The 22,874-nt window shown below is 45.1% G+C and overlaps 1 protein-coding gene across 4 annotated transcripts; it reads left to right on the top strand.

The window, feature by feature from the left end:
* The first annotated feature begins 1 nt into the window (after window position 1).
* On the top strand, window positions 2–20,811 carry LOC138774488 (oocyte zinc finger protein XlCOF8.4-like). Of its 4 annotated transcripts, none has more exons than XM_069955403.1 (7): window positions 2–107; window positions 9,268–9,412; window positions 9,525–9,692; window positions 9,778–9,901; window positions 9,961–10,082; window positions 10,778–10,829; window positions 19,601–20,811. In XM_069955403.1, the coding sequence occupies exons 2-7, from the start codon at window positions 9,305–9,307 to the stop codon at window positions 20,509–20,511; spliced, it is 1,485 nt and encodes a 494-aa protein (XP_069811504.1). In that variant the 5' UTR covers window positions 2–107; window positions 9,268–9,304; the 3' UTR covers window positions 20,512–20,811. The 4 variants fall into 4 exon arrangements, with proteins under 4 accessions (XP_069811504.1, XP_069811507.1, XP_069811506.1 ...); XM_069955406.1 differs by having other exon boundaries at window positions 9,985–10,082; XM_069955405.1 differs by having other exon boundaries at window positions 14–100.
* The last annotated feature ends 2,063 nt before the right edge of the window (window positions 20,812–22,874 follow it).

A 22,874-nucleotide genomic window follows, 5' to 3' on the forward strand; every position in this document is an offset into this window, starting at 1 on the left:
AGATGACCTCACTTCCGGCGCGCGGCGGTTGGCGCGTACCAACGGCTGCCTGTGCAATGTAGCCGCCCCTGACAGGTTCTATGTACGACAGGAAAGGAAGGTGATAGGCACGTATCTACTCGTCTGTTTTATCAGCGGTTCACACAATCTAATTTCCCTTTGCCTGATCAGAGCTGTAATGTGATACGACATGAATGTTAGTCCGTCCCACACCCAGTGCCTTCCGTGCATGAGGTATATTCCAATTAACAGGGCTTATGCACGTAGCCTGCAGGGTGTGGGCTGTATCCATGGCAACCGAATATCCTCGTGCCGGCTGGTTTTCTTTCGCACAGAACTTGTTGGGTGTGGTATGTGTCCATGGCAACCCCTTCCCTGACTGTGCGCTGATCAGGGGATCGGGTACATGGAGGAGGAGAGTACAGATGGTAACAGCACATTTGCCCTCCATTATATGTATGAACACACATCTGAATTTACCAACTTTGCTAAATTGAAGAACAGGATGGAGATTAACCCGTAGAGGACCGGACCAATTTCAATTTTTGCATTTTCGCTTTTCTCTTCTTGTGCTTAGAAGGCCATAGCACTTGCATTTTTCCACCTAGAAACCCACATGAGCCCTTATTTTTTCGTCAATAATTGTATTTTGCAATGACGGGCTGAATTTTTGCATAAAGTACACTGCAAAACCAGAAAAAAATTTAATGTGTGGTGAAATTGAAAAAAAAACAAAACATTTTTTTTCATTTGAGTTTTTTGTTTTGTTTTTGCGCCGTTCGCCCTGGGGTAAAACTGACTTGTTATGTATGTTCCTCAAGTCGGTACAACTACAACAATATGTAAATTGTATAACATTTATTTTATCTGAATAGCACTAGAAACCAGAGAATAGCAAAAGCTGCTTTTTAAATGCACCTGTCAACTTTGACAGCTGCATTTAAAAAGCTAATTAGCGGGCACGGCGATCGGACCGTGCCAGCTAATAGCCATGGTCCCGGGCTCCATAAAGCACCCGGGATCGCGGTGGTTCAGAGCTTCCTCTGAACTACCCTAGTGATGCCAGGGCGTACAGGTACGCCCAGGGTCATCTAGGGGTTAAATAACATTAAATAATCCCCAAATTGTGGAATCCTATATGTACATTTGTTATCGGAGACCCTATTAATTTTTATTTTATTTTAAGGTACATGTCCATTCTTATTTAATAGTCGGGATGGGATACTAGAAGGGCTGATGAAGGCCATAGTTACAAGTCCATGGAACATCTGTAATAAACATCCTTTACTCCATCAAGAGTAAAATATAGGGCCCTTTTACATGGCTCAATGTGTGCTGCAAAAGTGCGCCAATCAGCAAGAGCGTTGTAGGATTGCTCAGCTGTTTTCCAGACATCACCTTGTTTCAGTTCTGCTGTGGACATCATACTGTATAGCCTTGGAAAGTTATTTGGACCAAGCTTTTAACTTGGATGATTTGTTCCAGATTCAGTTTTTTTTATAATGTGCCTTCAAGATGCACAAATCTTTTTTTCGTAAAAGGTTAAAGTCTGTTCGTTTTAGGTGTTTTATATACCAAGGAACTCTCCAGCCATTGCAACTTTTGTTAATCTAGTAACTAGAGACGTGGGAAACTTTGGACATGATTTTGACATGAGTACATATAGATGCCAGTTTAATCTGGACTTATCTGACAGATAGGCCTTTAAGTCACCCAAATAGCAGGTCCTACAATGACGCATTGAAGCAGGCTCCGGGGACTTCCTCACCTACATGTCCCCTATCATACCAATGTTTTATGTACCCCCAGGTCGCCCCATCATGACATTTACCGATTCCATTCCTTCCCCACTATCTATCCTTCTAGAAAAAGTACTCACACCATTAGTCAAATAATTCTTTCTTCTTGACACCTAAACATTATAGTAACACATTTCACACTGGATGCCTTTGTACCTCCATCCAACATTGCAAAGGCCAGGGCGCTATCCACACCACACTCACTACAGCTGACCTATCTGCTTCAAGACCAATTTTACAGCTATAGGCTTGAACGTAGCGCCCCCTTATGCGAATGGATACATGCCACCTTTCAAATCCATGTTTGTATGCCTTATGTTTTCCCAATATGCCAAAATATGGAAAAGACATATTGATGATATATTCTGCATCCGGGAAGTGCTCCTTGACTGCACGTTTCTTCAGTTTCTTAAAGGGGTTATCCAGTGTTGCTGCTTTATAAAGAAAACAATAAATAGACTATGTTTACCGCTCCGTGCTCCAGTGTCCTGTTGCAATGGCTTCAGTGTCCCCTGCTGACTGTAACGCCTTCACTTCTGAGACAAACTCATCTCCGGAGTGACGGCCCGCTCAGCCAAGAACTGGCCGAGGTGCTGTCCCATCTCGGACAGTGATTGGCTGAGCGGGCTGTCACTGCCGAGACAAGTTTGTCTTGTAAGTGGAGGTGCTGCAGTCAGCGGGGGACACAGAGGGGAGGGCAGAGACGTATGCATTAGCTGTTTATTGTTTTCTTTATAACAGCAGCAATGTATCAAAGGGAATCTGTCATCTGTAATTCACATTCCAAATTGCTAAAACTGTTAGAAAGCGGTAAGGCTAGGTTCACACTGCGTTTTCAGCATTCGTTTAACGGATCCGTTTTTTGCAAAAAACGGATGCATTTGTGTGCATCCGTTTTTCCATCGACTTCCATTATAAAAAAAAACTGATCAAAACAGATGCGTTTTTTTTTTACGCACAATAAAGTACTGTTGACACTACTTTTTTGACCGTTAAAAAAAAAACAAAAACTTCCGTTAAACAGATGCTGAAAACGCAGTGTGAACCTAGCCTAAGGGGAAGGAGACATATGGTACCTTTTATATATCCAGATGTGCCTCCAAGATGTAGAGAAATGCTTTTATTCTCTGGTACAAGGAGTCAAAGAGGTTTTCCTGAGCTCCTGATCTGCTACACGCTGGCATGTCTCCTCCCTTCCCCCTCCCTGCTTTATTGACACCTGGAAGCTGAGTCCCAAGCAGGATCAGGTATGGCAGGAGGTGATACATCTTGCTGCACTTTCGGAGCTTTGGAAAGCCTCTTTGACTCTTTGTACTGTAGAGTGATATCAGTTTTCTACGTTCTGGGAGCACAGACCCATATATGAAAGGTCTCCTTGTCCTAATAGCTATATAACAGTGTCAGCAGTTTGGAACAGGAATTGCAGCTGACAGATTCCTTTTAAAAGTTGTGTAAAGCTGGATAACCCCTTAAAGGGGTACTCCAGCGGGGGGGCACTTTTTCACTGGGACCGGGGACGAGGCGGCTGAGGGAAACGACTTCCACTCACCTCCCCAGTTCCAGCGGTGGCGCTCCGGTGCCCGGTTCCCAACCGCTTCCTGGTGTCTGACGCGGGCCCGAAACGTGACGTCTCAGGTCCGCTCAGCCAGTCAGTGAAGGAGGCGGGATCTGAGCGGACTCCTTCACTGACTGGCTGAGCGGACCTGAGACGTCACATTTCGGGCCCGCGTCAGACACCAGGAAGCGCCGCAGGACCCGCCGCTGGGGCCGAGGGGGGGGGGGGGGGGGGGGGACGAGTAGACGTCTTTTCCCCCTGCCACCTCGTCCCAGGTCCCAGCGAAAAAGTGCCCCCCCCCCCGGCAGGAGTACCCCTTTAACTCTATATAGGCAGACCTACAATTTACACACTATGCGCACAACACCACAAAAAGCGTCCTAGACTAGTCATCAAAGACAGTGAAGGACATCTTTCCACGAATCTCTACATAAAAAAACAACTAATGGGAACAGCCCACTACTTTTCTCCAGTTTTTAACCCCAAACCCGTCTGACAATCATTTTCCCCTTTCACAATATGCCAGGATCAATAGGCTAGTGACTGACATTGAGAATAGACATGACACTGAAGTAGCCAGGCGTCTGTGTCATTACAGTGCCACGAAGATTCAAACAGTTTTCCCGCTCCCACCATCAAATTGATACATGGACGGAGAAAGTCTCCACTACAGGGCTTCCCGTCTGTAGCCTTCATGGAATAGGGGACATGTAAGTAAGGGCCCATTCACACGGTGGAATTTCCGCGTTGTGAACTCCATTTGAAGTTCTGTCTGACTTATTAATTGAATAGAATGCCTCATGCGCCCTCCGGTCTTGCCATAAGAGTTGACATGTCAATGAATAGGACAGGCAGACAGGCGCGGGCTCTGCTTGAAATCTTGCTGGAATTACTCAGTGAGAACAGGCACTAACTCTGCACTCTATGCCCTTCAGACTCTACCTCCCTCCTGTCCTATCTCTCTTGTCCCATCCTCCCCCTATGCTATACTCTGCTGCTTTTGCTTCCTGATCCTCCGGACATTTAGCCATACCTTTTATTGTTACTATTATTATTACTGCAATTAGTATATGTACTACAGGACTAGTTTACTTTTTTTTTTTCTGTAATCCGTATATATACAGTGGTACCTTGGTTTAAGAGTAACTTGGTTTAAGAGCTCACAGTTTTTCAAAATTATGGCTTGGTTTAAGAGCATTGCTTTGGTGTAAGAGCTCCCTGTGCTGGGTGGAAGGGGGAGTGGAGGAGGGGCATGGTCTGCATAGCGGGGTCTACAGCTCTGTACTCTGACCCAGGAAGTCTCCCTCACCTTCCAAATCATAGCATCCACTTTAGGCTGGGGCTTGCATCAGGGGACAAGACTGTGGAGGTAATCTCTCTATAGCTGAGACAGACAGACAGAGTGCTGCATTTATGTGCCCACATATGTCCTGCTCAATTCTTCATGCTCCCTGCAGTCTCTGTCAGTTCTGATTGGTCCATGCTGAACACACCCCTTCCCCTTTGCTGTCATGTGACCACACAGACCTCTGACAGCAGCCCTGCTTCTCTATTCTAGCCTGTTGTACTACGCTACTGCATTATGGGGATCTGCAGCTCCTTCCTGTATCTACAAACTGCTGCTGTGTTATCAGGGTTATGCAGTTACTATACATTATACTCCGCATGCTGATTACTATACTGTACAGTGACTTATAATATCACATATTTAGCTGCTTATAAATGTTTGTTTCATTAGTTTTACATGTTATTCAGAATAATAAATCATTATTTTTGGGGTGTGGAACCAATTGTCTGCATATCAGTGATTTCTTATGGAAAAATTTGCTTTAGTTTAAGAGTGGATTTGGATTACAAGCGCGGTCCTGGAACAAATTATGCTCGTAATCCAAGGCACCACTGTACTGCGATTTGTTGGAACCTGTATGGACATTCCTATGACATCCTAATAATATAAGATACTGTGACACAGCCAGGCTGCACTTCTGAGGTCATGTATCATTTTTTTGCATCTCTAGGCCTACCTACGCCATCTTTATTTCTAGTCTTTCTCATATTGTATGATTTACAGTGGCTGTAATCCCTGGTCTAAAGTTTAAAAATATAATGGTATTTATTCCATACAGAGAATGCCATAAATGCAATAATAAATAAATAAATGGAATAAAAGGCGATCTGCACCAAAACTGATACAAGTAAAAACTACAGGGCAAAAATGAGCCTGATCTATAGACTGAGAAATAAAAAGTTAAAGGGGTCAGAACTAGAGATGAGCGAACCAGGTTCGGGTTCGAGTCGATCCGAACCCGAACGTTCGGTATTTGATTAGCTGGGACTGCTGAACTTGGATAAAGCTCTAAAGTTGTCTGGAAAACATGGATACAGCCAATGACTATATCCATGATTTCCACATAGCCTTAGGGCTTTATCCAACTTCAGCAGCCACCGCTAATCAAATGCCGAAAGTTCGTGTTCGGATCGATTCGAGCATGCTCCAGGTTCGCTCATCTCTAGTCAGAACATAAAGATAGTAGCATTTTCTATAAAAACTTTAAAAAATACAAAAAATTGGGTAACAATGTAATCATAGTAACCTTCAAGATAACAGTATTTTTTTTAATCATATACACAGTGAGGGAGATTTATCAAACATGGTGTAAAGTGAAACTGGCTCAGTTGCCCCTAGCAACCAATCAGATTCCACCTTTCATTTTCCAAAGCGTCTGTGAGGAATGAAAGGTGGAATCTGATTGGTTGCTAGGGGCAACTGAGCCAGTTTCTTTTTACACCATGTTTGATAAATCTCCCTGCAATATATATATATATATATATATAGCTTTGCGTTATATTTTATGGTAACATAAAAGAGCCCATTAAAAAGGTCAATTGGTCCTGCAAAAAAAAAAAAAAAAACACAAAAAAGGAAAATATTGTCCTAAAGGGGTTACTTGTTTATCGGACTGTAACACTTTAGCAATCCTTGTGTCCTAACCTGGAGAAAGATGTAATGAATGTTGCAGGTTTGATGATGTCACAGTCATGTGATCTGTTACCATACCTCCCAAGTGTCCCTCTTTTGGAGGGACAGTCCCTACTTTTGAGTCAAGTCCCTCTGTCCCTCTTTACTCCTTACTTTTCCCTCTTTGACCTCGGAATTAGATTTGCATTAATAAACTTTCTATGTTGCTCTAGAAAGTGTCTGGTTTCTTACTTTAGAATAGACCCAAATGTGCATATTATTCTGTCATGTGGTGCAAGTTGGATTCTAAAAATTGTTATATTCAGATGAATCACATGACATTATGGCCGCTGTCACACATGCAGATCATACGGCCCTATACACACATCTGTAGGTGTTACAAATCTGTTTTGGGGACATGATCCATGCCGCAAAAAAACAAAATGATTAAGCCATTGTGCGTCCGTATCACCTATTTGAATCAGGGGGTCCGTGCAAACTCGGATAGTTACTGAAACGCATTAAAAATCCTGTCCGCAGTTCTGGGTCCGCAATTACATACAGGGTTACTGATGTGTGAATGGGACCTAAGGATGCAGTCACACATACAGGATTTGCAGATATCAATGTAACTAAATGCATCAATCCGCGGAAGATCCTGGATGTGTGAATGCATCCTTGAATTAAAAAGTATAGAAATGTCTGTAAAATTTTCCTAGCGCGAACCAAAGTGTCCCTCTTTGGCTATCCAAAAAGTTGGGAGGTATGTGTTACGTATATGAGATAGCTGCTCTAAATGTTGGGGGTGGCTAAAGGGGAGATCACATGGTGGGAAGTGCTGTAAAGTGAAAAAAATCTCCACTGCTTTACTCCTCTCCTCATGTGACTGATCACATGACTGTGACATCCTCAAAGGTCCTACAGCCTCTAACATCTATCCTGTGTCTGTAACTGATCACATGACTGTGACATCATCAGAGGTCCTGTAGGCACCAGGGTGTTACAGCTGCAGATCAGTTATTGGTCAGGTACGTATGACTTGTAGTGTGATTTGTTGTTTTGTTTTCTTATTTATACCCATCAAGTTTTATTCCTCGACCTAATTTAGGGAGTTCCAGGTTCTTAGATTATTATATTGTTGGTATACAGCAGCCCAAACAGCAGGTGTCAGCACCCGGAGAGAGTCTCTGCTCTGTTAATGATACCCCCTTTTGTTCTCCCAGTTTGGGGTTCAGGAGGTGACTTCTGCTCATACGCCCCCTGCCTTCCTTCATTGTTCAAAAGCCTTTTGAGAAATAGAAAGATCCATTTTTGCTATATGTAGAGAGACCAGGAGCTTTACTACAGGAGAATCTATGAAGGGGACAAAGCACTAAACTAGTGCAGTACCCCTTACATGTGATCTGACTCCTTTCTATCATAGCCAGCAAGATGTTTTTCAGCAGCCTCTGCTCCCCAGTTTTGGTCTATACTAACCACTACATACTAGAAATCGCATAAGACCTGGAGATGCCCTAATGGCTAAGGCCTCATTCACACGATCTGTGCGGTGATGACCGGATGAGGATCGAGGCACAGATCCCCTAGAAGTGCAGCTCCCCCTCCGCCCAGCAGCAGAGGTGACAGGAGCACATAATGTCATCGCATCTGACAACTACTCACCTAGTCCCCCGGTGCCGGACGGCTTACACACACTCACCGAAACTGACGTGGACTGCGCTGGTTAGTGCTGGTGCTAGGAGAAGAAGGCAGCGTAGTCCATGCCACTTCTGGTGAACATTTAAGCTGGCCAGCACGTGGGAGTACGTGAGTAGTTCTCAGATCCGATGACCGGAGCGCACATTATGTTCTCCTGTCATCTTTGCTACCAAGCAGTGGGGGGATCCATGCCACGATACGCACTAGGACATGTCCTATTTTTTCGCGGTGTGGATGGCTGCATTATATTGAATGGTTCCTAAAATTGTCCAGGTTGCAGATCCGCGACCTCAGACAATATTACAGGACGTGTGAATGCAACCTAAAACTAAGCACAAAAGAGTGTTAGGGCCTTCTACAAGGAAGTGATTCATGCCTTCTACCAGGCTATAACACCCCCTACAGCCCAATGAAGAAAAGTTTAAAGGGGAACTCCAGGTAGAGGTAAAAAAAAAAAATGAAACTTCTGCAGAAGCATATAGCATTACTTACCTTTCTATCCCAGTTTTGAAACCAAAAATCCATTTGTTCGGGGGGGGGTTTTGTTCTTTATTGTGTCTCTGTCCTTCCTGGTTGAGCAGTTCCCAGAATGCAATGCTTTTCCTCAGCTGATCATCACAGTCCCCGACCCATCACAATCAGTAAAATTAGTGGTGCACCTGCTTCTGGACGGTCAGAGATGGTGAATCACTCAGGGGATTGGGGGATCCAGCGAAGCCTCCTGTGACATCACGCCCTGCCCCCTGTCTGCATCATCAGCCTGATCTCAGCAAACACACAATGTGAGACAAAGGCATGGAAGATTTGTCTCCTAAGGTGGGATAGCAGTGGGAGCAGGAGACAATGTGAATTGGCACAGGGGCCATTTTTTTTTCACTTCCTGGATTTCTATCAGCTACCAGTGTGGCAGAACTTTACAGATACGGTAATAGATTGTATAGACACATCTATTTAACTGCTCCAACTATTACTTTGTGAAAGGGTGAGCTTAAGAGAAGTATATCCTGCAAGAATCCCAGTGTCTAGACTTGATAAAATTTAACCTTCGAAAGACTGACCCCTGTATTGTAGAAAAAGGCTTTAAAAAGTATTGATTTTAAAGAAAATGTATACTTCCACATTAACATTTTCAGCTTGTAATGCTACAAAAGAACTCCAAGAGGGGTAAATATTTTTTGCAAGGCCAATATGTGAGATGTTCTTTTAAATGTTTTTTTTACTCTCAATCATAATTACTTTTCTTCATAATCTTTTAGGTCCAGGACTCTCATAGTTGAATTTTTTTGAAGTACAATGATCCTCCCCATCAATGACCCACCAAGGATGGATAAAGATAGAAATCACATGACTGCCAGGATATTAGACCTCACCATTGAGATAATCTACTGGATAACCGGAGAGGTGAGAGCTTCACATGACGTCACTCTTATCTCTATTACTAATACAGGGAAATGACTGGAAAGGTGAAGGATTGTTAGACTCTCTGTAGTGATCAGTGTCTCACCATACACAGGACTACAAAGTAGTGAATAAGACATCTGGTGAGTGTGTGGCGCCCCATGTGACAGGAGGCTGGAACAGCACCCAGAGCCCCATCACAGATCCTCCACCTTATTCACTGATACATGAGAAGAAGATCCTAGAACTGACCTCCAGGATCACTGAGCTGCTGACTAGAGAGGTGAGTGCTGCTGGGAATGCTGGGACATTATACAACAACACCAAGGGAGGTGTCTGGAGGATGACGCCATGATTGTGTTTGTCAGGTTTCTATAAGGTGTCAGGATGTCACTGTCTATTTTTCCATGGAGGAGTGGGAGTATATAGAAGGACACAAGGATCTGTACAAGGACGTCATGATGGAGGATCAGCAGCCTCTCACATCACTGGGTAAGAGGAGACCTTTCCTGATTGTAGAGGAGAGAACAGATCATCTGATCATCTCATAGAGACACTGTGTTTACTTCCTATAGATGGATCCAGTCAGAGAAATCCAACAGAGAGGTGTCCCAGTCCTCTGGATTCCCAGGATTGTCAAGAGGAGCAGCAACATGTCCCATTGGATCATCAGGTAGATGTGCCTCCTCTTCCCACCGGTTCCCTGTATGCATTTAGACAGTCATTTGTCCATACATACCTGCCTATGAGATTAAACTTCATTGTGCCACCCCCATAGCAATACACTGCTCTCACGCAAGGAGTGCAGACGCAGGAGAGGAGGCAAATTGAAGTGTAATGTTACTCTATTCTTCCAGCTATGAGTTATACAGTGTTTTTGAAAAGGGGCCAACCTCTTCAATGCTTTACACAATAATGCAGCTTTGGGTTCACACTACGTATATTTCAGTCAGTATATGTATATTTCAGTCAGTATATTTCAGTCAGTATTGCAACCAAAACCAGGAGTGGATTAAAAACACAGAAAGGATCTGTTCACACAATGTTGAAATTGAGTGGATGGCCGCCATTTAATGGCAAATATTTGCTGTTATTTTAGAACAACGGCTGTTATATTGAAATAATGGCAGTTATTTACTGTTATATGGCGGCCATCCACTCAATTTCACCATTGTGTGAACAGAGCCTTTCTGTGTTTTTAATCCACTCCTGGTTTTGGTTGCAATACTGACTGAAATATACTGACTGAAATATACGTAGTGTGAATGCAGCCTTATCTAGAACTGATTCATGCCTTCAAGGGGGCTATTACCTTTGGCCGAATATAAGGTAAATTAGATCAAACTTTTTTTTTTTTTCATTTTGTAGGAAAGTGATGTTGGAATGACACATGAACTCGAGAAACCTGTGTCAGTGGATGGTAAGAGCTTCTCATAAATTTCTTTATCCATGCGATACTAATGTCTTCCTTATGATGATTGTTATTATTATGATTATTATTATTAAAGTGTCACTGTCATTATAAGTTTCAAAATCTAAATCAAAAGGTATGTGTAATGTAATTTGCAGACTTGCTTTATATCACATCCCCTGTGGAATTAGATTTTAAAATTATGACAGTGACACTTTAAAGTGTCCTTGTTGTTATATAAAAGCTTTTAACCCCTTAAGGACAGAGCCTGAAATGGCCTTAATGACAGAGACAAATTTTATGAATTTGACCAGTGTCACTTTATTCATTAATAACTTCGGGATGCTTTTACCTATCCGGCTGATTCTGAGATTGTTTTCTCGTGACATATTGTACTTTACATTTCTGGTAAATTGGAGTCGATACTCATAACGAATCTTTATGAAAAAAACCCAAATAATGTGAAAAAATGTGAAAAACTGCATTTTTCCAACTTTGAAACTTTTTTGCGTATACAGAAAGTGGTTATACCACATAAATTATATATTAAATAGCATTAGCAACATGTCTACTTTATGTTGGCGGCATTTATTAAATGATCTTTCATTTTTTTTAGACAATAGGAAGCTTAAAACATTAGCAGCAAATTTCCAAATTTTCAGTAAAATTTCAAAATCAGATATTTTTAGGGACCTGTTCAGGTTTAAAGTGTATTTGAGGGGCCTGTATGTTAGAAAGCCCCACAAAGCACCCCATTTCAGAAACTGCACCCCCCACACTCTGCAAAAGCATATCCAGAAAGTGTTTTTACCCTTTAGGGGAGTCACAGAAATAAAAGCTAAGTGTGTAAGAAATTTGAAAATTTAAATTTTCTGTGCAGAGATTTTATTGTAATCCAATATTTTTCATAATTATAAACCTATTACCAGAGAAATGCACCCCAATAATTATTGCCCCATTTCTGCAGTTTATAGAAATACCCCATATGTGGCCCTATTGCGCTATTTGACGCAACCACAAGCCTCAGATACAAAGGAGCGCCTAGTGAATTTCAACGCCTCCGTTATATTTGGTCATTTCTGACTGTACAACTTCAGGTTGGCAGAGGCTCTGGGGTGCCAAAACCTAAAAAACACCCCTAAAGGGACACCATTTAGAAAACTACACCCCTCAAGGAATGTAACAAGGGGTGCGGTGAGCAATTGGACCCCACAGGTGCTTCACAGATTTTCCGAACAATATGGCGTGAAAAAAGAAAAATTTATTTTTTACACTAAAACGTTGTTCTAGCCTTTTCATTTTCTTAAAGGGATAAGAGGAAAAAAAAGACACAAAATGTGTAGCGCAGTTTCTCCCGAGTACGGAAATACCCCACATGTGGCGATAAAGTGCCAAGGGGGCGCAGGACGAGCCTCCAAAGGGAAGGAGCGCCAATTGGCTTTTGGAAGCTGAATTTCACTGGAAAGGATTTCAAGGGCCATGTCGCATTTACAGAGCCCTCGTGCTGCCAAGACACTGGAAACCCCCCACAAGTGACCCCATTCTGGAAACTACACCCCTCAAGGAATCTAACAATGGGCACAGTGAGCATATGGACCCCACTGGTGACGGACACAAATGTGGAACAATGTGACGTAAAAGTAAAAAATTTTTCACATTTTCACTTTCATGGCACAAATGTGTCCGTCATCAAGGGGTCCATATCCTCACTGCACCCCTTGTTAGATTCCTTGAGGGGTGCAGTTTCCAGAATGGGGTCACTTGTGGGGGGTTTCCAGTGTTTTGGCAGCACGAGGGCTCTGTAAATGCGACATGGCGTTCATCATCCATTCTAGCCAAATCCAACCTCCAAAATCCAAATGGCGCTCCTTCCCTTCGGAGGCTAGCCCTGCGCCCACATGGCGCTTTATGTCCACATGTGGGGTATTTACGGACTCAGGGGAAATTGCTCTACACATATTGTGTGTTTTTTTTCTCTTTTAACCCCTTGTGAAAATGATAAATTCAAGGCTAAACCAACATTATAGTGTAAAAAATGTAATATTTAATTTTCACGCCACATTGTTCCACATTTGTGCCCGTCACCAGTGGGGTCCATATGCTCACTACACCCCTTGTTACATTCCTTGAGGGGTGTAGTTTCCATAATGGGGTCACTTGTGGGGGGTTTCAATTGTCTTGGCAACACAGAGGCCTTTTGAATGCAACATGGCCCCTCGAAATCCATTCCATCCAAATCCAGCCTTCAAAAACGAAATGGCGCTCCTTCCCTTCGGAGGCTTAACCTGCACCCGCATGGCGCTTTATGTCCACATGTGGGGTATTTCCGTACTCAGGGGAAATTGCTCTACACCTTTAGTGTTTTTTTTATCTTTTAGCCCCTTGTGAAAATGAAAAAATCATGACAAGATTAATGATTTAGAGTAAAAATTTTACAAAAATTACACTAAATGTTGGTCTAGCCTTGATTTTTTCCATTTCCACAAGGGGTTAAAAAAGAAAATGAACACAAAACGTGTAGGGTAGTTTCCCCTGAGTACGAAAATACCCCACATGTGGGCATAATGTGCCATATGGGCACAGGGCAAGCCACCAAAGGGACAGAGCGCCATTTAGAGGCTGGAATGGAGGATGGAGGCCATGTCGCAATTACAAAGCTCCTGTGCTGCCAGGTCAGTAGAAATCCCCGACAAGTGACCCCATTCTGGAAACTACACCCCATAAGGAATCTAACAAGGGGTGCAGTGAGGATATGGACCCCACTGGTGACAGTCACTTACGTAGAACATGTGCCGAGAAAATAAAAAATACAATTTTTTTCATTTTCACGTCCCAAATGTGGCCGTCACCAGGGGGCCATATCCCCGCTGCCCCCCTTGTTAGATTCCTTATGGGGTGTAGTTTCCAGAATGGGGTCACTTGTGGGGGGTTTCTACTGTCCTGGCCGCACAGAGGCTTTGTAATTGCATCATGGCATCCTCTAATGGGAATGGCGGCCATACCTACTTAGCTGGGGAAAAGGGACCATTTTAATTTATTTGGGGGTATTAGGCCAATTATTAGTTTATAAGGTTGGAAATGACAGGTGTCCATCAAACTCAATCTGTGTTGATCCAGAGGAAGGCAAAAAACCCTCGTGAGGCAGACGACAGTAGCCTCATCACAGGAGAAAAATTCCTTCCCGACTCCATAATGGCGATCAGAATAATCCCCGGATCAACGTGACCCCTGAAATAGGAATAAGGGACAGAATTTAGATAATGTAGAACTCCAATGACGTGTGGTACGCCTTGAAGCGATCCAGTATGCAGAGGCCGGGGGGATCAGGACAGGTGTCACACTGGAAAATGGTGTCCTTCCTGATTACACCACACTCTGCACTTCTTCTGGGGTCTCCCTTTCTCCAGTGTGGGGGACGTCACCTGGAAAATGTTGTCCTGGTGCGATAGGGGGTCCTTCATATCCAGAAGCGCTGGGGCCGCTCCATGGCTGCTAAATATTAGGGCTCTATTACTGCTTCTGATATGTTCGGATCGTGCCGCAAGCTACAGGGCAGCGAGGGACCGGAAGAGGGGGTGCTGGTATAAAAGTTATCCCCGTACAGGTGGTAACCTTTATCCAGCAGTGGGAAGATCAGTTCCCGGACGATCTTCCCACTTGTTCCGAGGATGGGGGGGGGGGGGGCATCTGGGGCTGGATTCGGGTGTCCCTTCCTACATACACTCTAAGGGTACGTGCACACTGTGGAATCGCGACAGATAACCCTTCGTGCATTCCGCAGTTGGCACCCGCCGGCGGACTGATGCAGGCGCACGTCTCCACACGTGTCATAGACTCCATTCTATGCACGGGCGGATTCCGCTCTCCGTCCAACGTATTCATTCTTTGGATGGACGACGGAATCCGCCCGTGCATAGAATGGAGTCTATGACACGGGTAGAGACATGCGCCGCATCAGTCTGCCGGCGGGTGCCAGCTGCGGAATGCACAAAGGGTTATCCTTCGCCATTCCGCAGTGTGCACGTACCCTAAATCTGTAAGTGTACCCTGAGGTACGCTCACAGAGTTTGGAGAATTTCACACCATACCGTGGTCTCTTATTGGGACGGTACTGGCGGAAAAGACGTGTCTGGGGGGCATCGTACGCTACGCTACCCCCAGACATGTCACTGGATGATGAGCTTGATGAGGATGAATGGAGGAAAGAAGGATCCCCCCATTCATCCTCACTGGCTGTTTCGGTGTCGGAGGCAATAATAACGTATCCCTCTGACGCCGAAAACACCCTGGGGGCCATCTTTATATGGGGATTGGTATATGGGGTATGTAGTGGTGTAGTGTCAAACTTTATTCAATGTAGTGTGGTGTAATGTAGTGTTTTTTACGTGTTTTTTTTACAGTAAGTATAAAAAAAAAACCTACGCCAACAAAGGAGTTGCTGATAAATGCCGCACTTATGTGCGGCACTTATCAGCAGACCGTGGCAGTAGGATATAGAAAATAAACACCCTACGCCAAAAAGGAGGAGTTGCTGATTAGCAGCGCACTTTTGTGAGATGCTGATCAACACTCAGCGGCGATAGGGTGCGGAAAATAGAAAAAAAAAATTTGGAAAAAAAAAAAAAACTTTTTCTACATTCTGAACATCCCTGTAGCTGCTGATAAGTGTATTACACATATCAGCCGCTAGAGGGCAGCAGAGCGCAAAATCCGGAAAATGACGAGGCTGGAGCCGAAAATAGCCGAAAGAAGACGACGGGGACCGCCGGAAAGACCCGAAGACCGAACGGAATGACGGAGGACGCCGCGAACCCGGAAGACGCCGATCAGGACCCCGGGACAGGTGAGTAATGTACAAATACCTGCTCTGGACCCCTCCGCTACCTAGCTGAGGGGTCCAGGGCAGGTATTTATTATTTTGTGGGACCTTGATCGCCGTGCCACCGGCCCGATCGCCGTGAACGGCCGGCCGTTCACGGCGATCGGGCCGGTAACACGGTGACCACCATTACTTTTTACAGTAATGGCGGTCGGTGCCGTCCTCGGACAGCACCGACCGCCATTTTTTTTCCGGGTCATCGAGTCACCGATGACCCGGAAAGGTTCCGATCGCCGCTATTGGCTGATCTGAATTGATCAGCCTATAGCGGCGATCGTAAGCACGGGGGGTGTTAACCACCCCCCGTGCCGAGAAGCTATGATGGCCTGCTATGATTTATAGCAGGCCATCTTCCCCGATCGCTGTGTGCGAACACGCAGCGATCGGGGAAACATCGGGCGTAAATTTACGCCCTGATGCGCCAAGTACCAGGGCGCGAGGGCGTAAGTTTACGTCCGATGTCGTTAAGGGGTTAATATGTCAATTGTTTTGATTGTTGAGGTGGGGGGGCTACATACACATTAGGGCCCTTTTACACAGAAAGATTATCTGACAGATCATCTGCCAAAGATTTGAAGCCAAAACAAGGAACAGACTATAAACAGTGATCAGGTCATACAGGAAAGCCTGAGATTTCTCCTCTTTTCAAATCCAGTCCTGGCTTTGGCTTCAAATCTTTGGCTGATAATCTGTCAGATAATCTTTCTGTGTAAAAGGGCCCTTAGTTTTGAGACATTCACTGGCTATTGAAGTTGATGCAAATACACCACATGGTTATTGTGGAAATTTTTTCTTACTTGCCCCCTGTTGTACTTCTAGGCCTGCTGGTGAGCCATTGCAAAGATATTAAATGTGCCACCTGATGCTCACCTCTTGGGTCAACCTCACATTGTATGTCTGTCTGTTCTGGCGTCCACTATTACATTAGCCATGCCACTAGTTATGCTTGCATCTTTTTCTCTCCCCGGCATTTCAATTTAATGTTTGCACCACTACCAGTTGTTATAGAGGTACTGCCCATACAATGAACTTCTTTTAAATCAATCTGGTCCTGTTAAAAACCTGTAACATATATTAATATTTTTTTCTTAGTTTGCTTCAGAAAAAAAATATATAAAATTTGCCACTAGGTGTCTTTCTCTAACACTCACTTGAGTCTCCTTTCTGCTTGAAAATGTGTCAGTAAGGGACATAATGTTCACACTAACTTAAAGGGGTATTCCCCCCAAGATCAAAAAAAATAAAATGCTCACCAAGTCCCCCTAAGTATTTTGAGCCGTCTCCCGTCTTTCTAGCTGCTTCCGTTCCATAGTTTTTTAAAAAGCGATCTATATCCAACATGGCGTCGGCCAGAAAACTACATCTCCCATCATGCAATGCTAATGTCTGATTGGTACATGATGTAGCAGAGCTGATATCCACCAGATATAGCAGTTGAGCCAGTGATACAGAGGTGATTGTGTGATGCAGCAGAGTTGATTGTGTTATATAGCAGAGTTGATTGTGTGATATAGTAGAGGTGATTTTGTGATGCAGCAGAGTTGATTGTGTGATATAGTAGAGGTGATTGTGTGATGCAGCAGAGTTGATTGTGTGATGCAGCAGAGTTGATTGTGTGATGCAGCAGAGTTGATTGTGTGATGCAGCAGAGGCGATTGTGTGATGCAGCAGAGTTGATTGTGTGATGCAGCAGAGTTGATTGTGTGATGCAGCAGAGTTGATTGTGTGATGCAGCAGAGGCGATTGTGAGATGCAGCAGAGGCGATTGTGTGATGCAGCAGAGGCGATTGTGTGATGCAGCAGAGGCGATTGTGTGCTGCAGCAGAGGCGATTGCTGCATCACGCAATCAACTCTGCTGCATCACACAATCAACTCTGCTGCATCACACATAGGTGATTGTGTGATGCAGCAGGTGAATCACGGGCGGGGGGGGGGTTGTATCTGGGGGTGCTTGGGGGCAATGCTGGGGGCAAGCGGGCCGGGCGAGTTCCGGGTGATGGGGGTGCCGCCGCTGCCGGTGAGTTACGGGGCGGGGGGGGGGGGGGGGGGTGAGGGGGGCGGATTGGGGAAATGCTGGGGGCGCGCGGGCAGGGCGAGGTGTTGCAGCCGCCGGTATGCGCGGGTGACACGGGGGTGAGCAGTGGATGACACCAGCACGCTCCCTGAGTCCCGCGGCACCTCTGTCACACGCAACCCTCGGGCGCCGCATGTATACCCCGCCGCGAGTGAGCCGCTGATGACAGGGGTGCCGTGAGTGACCTGTGCACTGTGTCTGTGCACAACCATAACGGGGGGAGTGCACCGGTGCCACAAATGATGCCAGCAGGTAGGTGGGGGGCCGGAGGGTGGTTGCCCGTAAGCACCGCAGCTGGGGGACGGGGGGGGGGGGGGGGGGGGGGGGGGGGGGGAGGTTGCCGCCAGTAAGCGCCGACACCAGTGAGAGGGCACAGTCAGGGGGTGAGCTCTGGGGCTTGGGCCACACGGTGCGGGTGACAGGGGTGGCTGCTGTTAGAAAGGGAGACAGTGACAGCTGCACTGATCACTGTCTCCCTCTCTTACAGAAGCCATCCCCTGTCAGTGTCCTCCATCACTTCAGATTGGCTGGGTTAGAAGCGCTAACCCAGCCCATTGAAGAGATGCAGGACATGTGATGCCGTCTCGGAGGGTCGGGGCAGGAGCAGGGAGCGTGTCGGAGTGGACTGAGAGCTGATGATTCTATGCAATCCGTGGGGCTGGGGGCACCTAGATAACAGCAAAACTGTGCAGAATCCGTTATAACTTTATATTGGAAAGATAGAAAGCTACGGGTGGGCAACGTATTAATGCAAAAATAATTTTGGGGGGAATACCCCTTTTACTGTGGCGGAATACTGCAGTGGAGAGATCTCGCGCGCCTCCACTCTCGCCGCTTTCCGCGCAAAGAATTGACGTGTCAATTCTTTTCGTAGGGAGCAGAGGCACGCAAGCCCTCTCATAGACAGGCTATGGCACACTGAGGCAGGCGGGATTCTCCGCAGAATTCCACCACATTTACATAGTGTGAACATACCCTAATACAATGCATGACAAAGCAGAAGTGTGGGTGGGCTTGCAGACATGGATAGAAAAAGGACATACAGACCTTTCCTCCTGCTGTTGTGTTGTGACCTGTGGTACTGGAAAAAGCAGAGTATAAGAACTAAGGGAACCACCAGTGGTGGGATACTACATATGCAACACTACAAGCCCTGATGGAAGTAGTGGTCTTGCAACAACCAGAGGAAAGGATGAGAGAACTTGCAGACCTTTCCTCCTGCTGTTGCAAGAGTTTTATATTATATACTTAACATGTCCAAATAGGAGCAGGCACAGGGCTGATGTCCTCCTCTCTTTCTTCCAAGTGCTGTTGTAAACGGCATAGATAGGAGGGCATAGATAACCAGCCTGGTCAGTAAAAGGCTATTTAGACGAAGTGATCTGCGCATTTTCAGTGAACGACCAACGACGATTTGAGAACTTGTTAAAAGATCACGATGAACGATTTATAGCTCAATGCTTGATTGTTCGCTGTGTTTACACAAATCAATTCTCACTGAAATGTTATCGTTATCGCGAAAATCCAAACGATATTGGTTCCGTGTAAGCGCACCATATGGGGGTGTCATACCAGCAAAGGGAACACCCATTCCATTTTGAGAACAGCTGGAGAGACTGCCATGGAAATGAGGTTATTATTGGGACCTGGAAAGGCAGATTTGAAAATAACCCACCAGCAAGGGTACAGGTAGTAAGTAATACAAACCTGCATATTTTTTATTTTTCACTATCAAGTGACAGGTACTCTTTAAAGAACTCTTTCCTTTTCCATATATATGTGATTTTAGTTGGAAAAATAAGAATATTTTGTTTCTTTTTTTCTAGATGAGGTCTGGATGAGCGACTCTTATGGACATTTTTTATCTCCCTGTTATGAAGTAGAGGCTGAGAGTATGACACAAGCCAATCCAATAACTCATGCAACTAATGTTCCCTTAGTCCTACACAGCAGTGATCTATCCACCGATATCACTGGTCACAAGAATCCTTCCTCCGAACATAGGCCGGAAAAAATATTTCCATGTGGGAAAAATCTTAAAAAGAAAACAAATCTTTTTTTGCATGACAGAGTTCAGAAAGATGAAGGACCATTTATATGTTCAGAATGTGGGAAATCTTTTCCCATCGAATTTAATCTTGAAAGACATCGGAGAACTCACACAGGGGAGAAGCCATTTTCGTGTTTTGAATGTGGAAAATGTTTTAGTCAGAAATCAAATCTTATGTCACATCAAAGAAGTCACACGGGCGAGAAGCCATTTTCTTGTCCAGAATGTGAGAAATGTTTTAGCAAGAAATTTGGGCTTGTTGAACATCAGAAAACTCACACAGGGGAGAAGCCGTTTTCATGTCCTTTATGTGGTAACCTTTTTAGTAAGAAGGCAAATCTTGTAGAACATCTAAGACGTCACAGAGGGGAGAAACCTTTTTCATGTTCAGAATGTGGAAAGTGTTTTACCTACAAATCTGCTTTTTTTCAACATCAGAGAACTCACACAGGGGAAAAGCCTTTTTCATGCTCTGAATGTGGGAAACATTTTTACAAGAAATCGTATCTTAAGATCCATCTAAGAAGTCACACAGGGGAAAAGCCATTTTCATGTTCAGAATGTGAAAAGTCTTTCAGCCATAAATCGAATCTTGTAAAGCATCAAAGAACTCACGCAGAAAGCCATATGCTAACTCAGAATGTGGAAGATGTTTTACCTATAAATCCATTCTTGTTCATTATCTGAGAACAAAAAAACATTCAGAATTCTTATTCAGAAAGTGAGAAATGTTTTAGCCAAAAATTGAGTTTGGTTAAACATTAAATAATTTATTCAATAGAAAATGATTTGTACAATGCTAACACTTTAATGGCAGGTATGGAGCTTTATGTAGTAATTTTAATGAAAGATTTGGCATTATGGTACAGACAGACCTCATTGCATGTAACTTAAACACCCAGCACATGCAGAGCCATATGAGAAGAAAAAATATTGATTGATGAAATAATTTTCAAGTCTTAAATACATAATTCATCACTGATTTTATATATTTATTATGCTTGATTTATGCATAACATTTTGTACTTTGTTTACATAGTTACCGAATTCGTCAGACACTTGCCACAAAAGGGCGTAAGAGTGAGAAATCTGTGACTACTGGACATGCTTCTTTGATGCAATGAAGACATTTTGCCCAGTTGACAGACTTTGAGAGGATGCTAGTTTTGACAGATTGCCACGTTTTGACCAAGCTGTTAGGAGATGCTGGGGGAAGTGGTTACATGGCACACATGACAAACAGGCTCTGGATGGGCCAAACAGGTCACCAGTACAAAGTATTTTCTATCTGCTGGTCCATTTCCAGGTGCTTAGCAGAAGGAAACTTTATGTCACGGCACCCATTATACAGTATGTCTATCCAGTGACAGCAGCCACTGTTGTCTTCGTATGCAGTGGTGTTGTGAACGAGGAATCTGGACTGCTATGGACTAAAACCGTATTGTCGTTAGTTATGAATCCAGGTTCTGTTTGGGATCCAGCGATGGTCAGGTTGGAGTATGGAAGCCTTGTAGTTAGAGCCTCAATCCTGACCGTACTGTGGAGAGTTACTGCTGGTGTGATGATGTGGGGAGCCATTACATACAACAGTAGTCACGCCTAGAAGTGATATGAGGGAAACGAACAGTACAGGATAATGTTCCTCAAACAAGGGTTTCCCGGAATGGCTCCTCCAGATTGTAACCCTTCCTTGTCTGCCCAGTCATCACATCATTATCACCGATACAGCATTGATGACGATATGGTGTCACAACCTAAAAGTGTGCTTGATCTACAGGGTCAGCTGTAACATCTGTATCCTCCATGTCCAACCATATCTTATCTTCTTTCCTCCTGCTGAACTGTATCTCACCAACTATCAAGGTTGAATGTGCCCTACCATATCTCATCTTGTATCCAGGCTAGAGGTGCCCTACCATATCTCATCTTGTATCCAGGCTAGGGGTGCCCTACCATATCTCATCTTGTATCCAGGCTAGAGGTTCCCTACCATATCTCATTATGGATCCAGGCTAGAGGTGCCCTACCATATCTCATCTTTTATCCCGGCTAGAGGTGCCCTACCATATCTCATCTTGTATCCAGGCTAGAGGTGCCCTACCATATCTCATTATGGATCCAGGCTAGAGGTGCCCTACCATATCTCATCTTTTATCCAGGCTAGAGGTGTCCTACCATATTTCATCTTGTATCCAGGCTAGAGGTGGCCTACCATATCTCATTATGGATTGAGTTCAGAGGTGCCTACTAGAGATGAGCTAACCCAGGGGTGGGGAACCTCCGGCCCGCGGGCCGCATCCGGCCCCTGACACCTCCGGATGTGGCCCGCGGCTCCCCTGTGACATGCGCCGCTCTGGAGGAGAAGGAGCCGACACACACGGCATCCTCCTGTGTCTGTGACAGCTGCCAGGAGGATGCTGTGAGTGCCGGCTCCTTCCCCTCAGAGCGGTGCACATCTTCTGACTCCTGCCCTCCTGTGACGTGCGCCGCGCTGGTGAGGCAGGAGCTGGCACAGACACAGAAAGATGTGTTGTATGCCGGCTCCTGCCTCACCAGCGCGGCGCAGAGCGGCGCACGTCTTCTGACTCCTGCGGGCCGCGCGCGATGACGTCATTTCATCGCGCGCCGTCTGCAGGAGAAGACCGGCACAGAAGAGAGGAGGGAGAAGAGGACCTGGACAGCGTGGGAGCGGAGGAAAGGTGAGTGGGATGTTTATTTTTTTCATTTGGGGCAGACACTGGGGGTTAACTAGGCCACCAGGGACATGACTGGGGGGTTAACTAGGCCACAAGGGACATGACTGGGGGGGTTAACTAGGCCACCAGGGACATGACTGGGGGGTTAACTAGGCCACCAGGGACATGACTGGGGGGTTAACTAGGCTACCAGGGACATGACTGGGGGGGTTAACTAGGCCACCAGGGACATGACTGGGGGGTTAACTAGGCTACCAGGGACATGACTGGGGGGTTAACTAGGCCACAAGGGACATGACTGGGGGGGTTAACTAGGCCACCAGGGACATGACTGGGGGGTTAACCCTTTAAGGA

This window comes from Dendropsophus ebraccatus, chromosome 15 (assembly GCF_027789765.1).
Source record: "Dendropsophus ebraccatus isolate aDenEbr1 chromosome 15, aDenEbr1.pat, whole genome shotgun sequence".
Lineage (NCBI taxonomy): Eukaryota > Metazoa > Chordata > Amphibia > Anura > Hylidae > Dendropsophus > Dendropsophus ebraccatus.

Coding starts and splice junctions, on each gene's coding strand:
- LOC138774488 (XM_069955403.1), top strand. CDS start 9,305: ATGATCCTCCCCATCAATGACCCACCAAGGATGGATAAAGATAGAAAT. Junction 9,902..9,960: donor GCAGCCTCTCACATCACTGG/GTAAGAGGAGAC, acceptor ATCATCTCATAG/AGACACTGTGTTTACTTCCT. Junction 10,830..19,600: donor GAAACCTGTGTCAGTGGATG/GTAAGAGCTTCT, acceptor CTTTTTTTCTAG/ATGAGGTCTGGATGAGCGAC.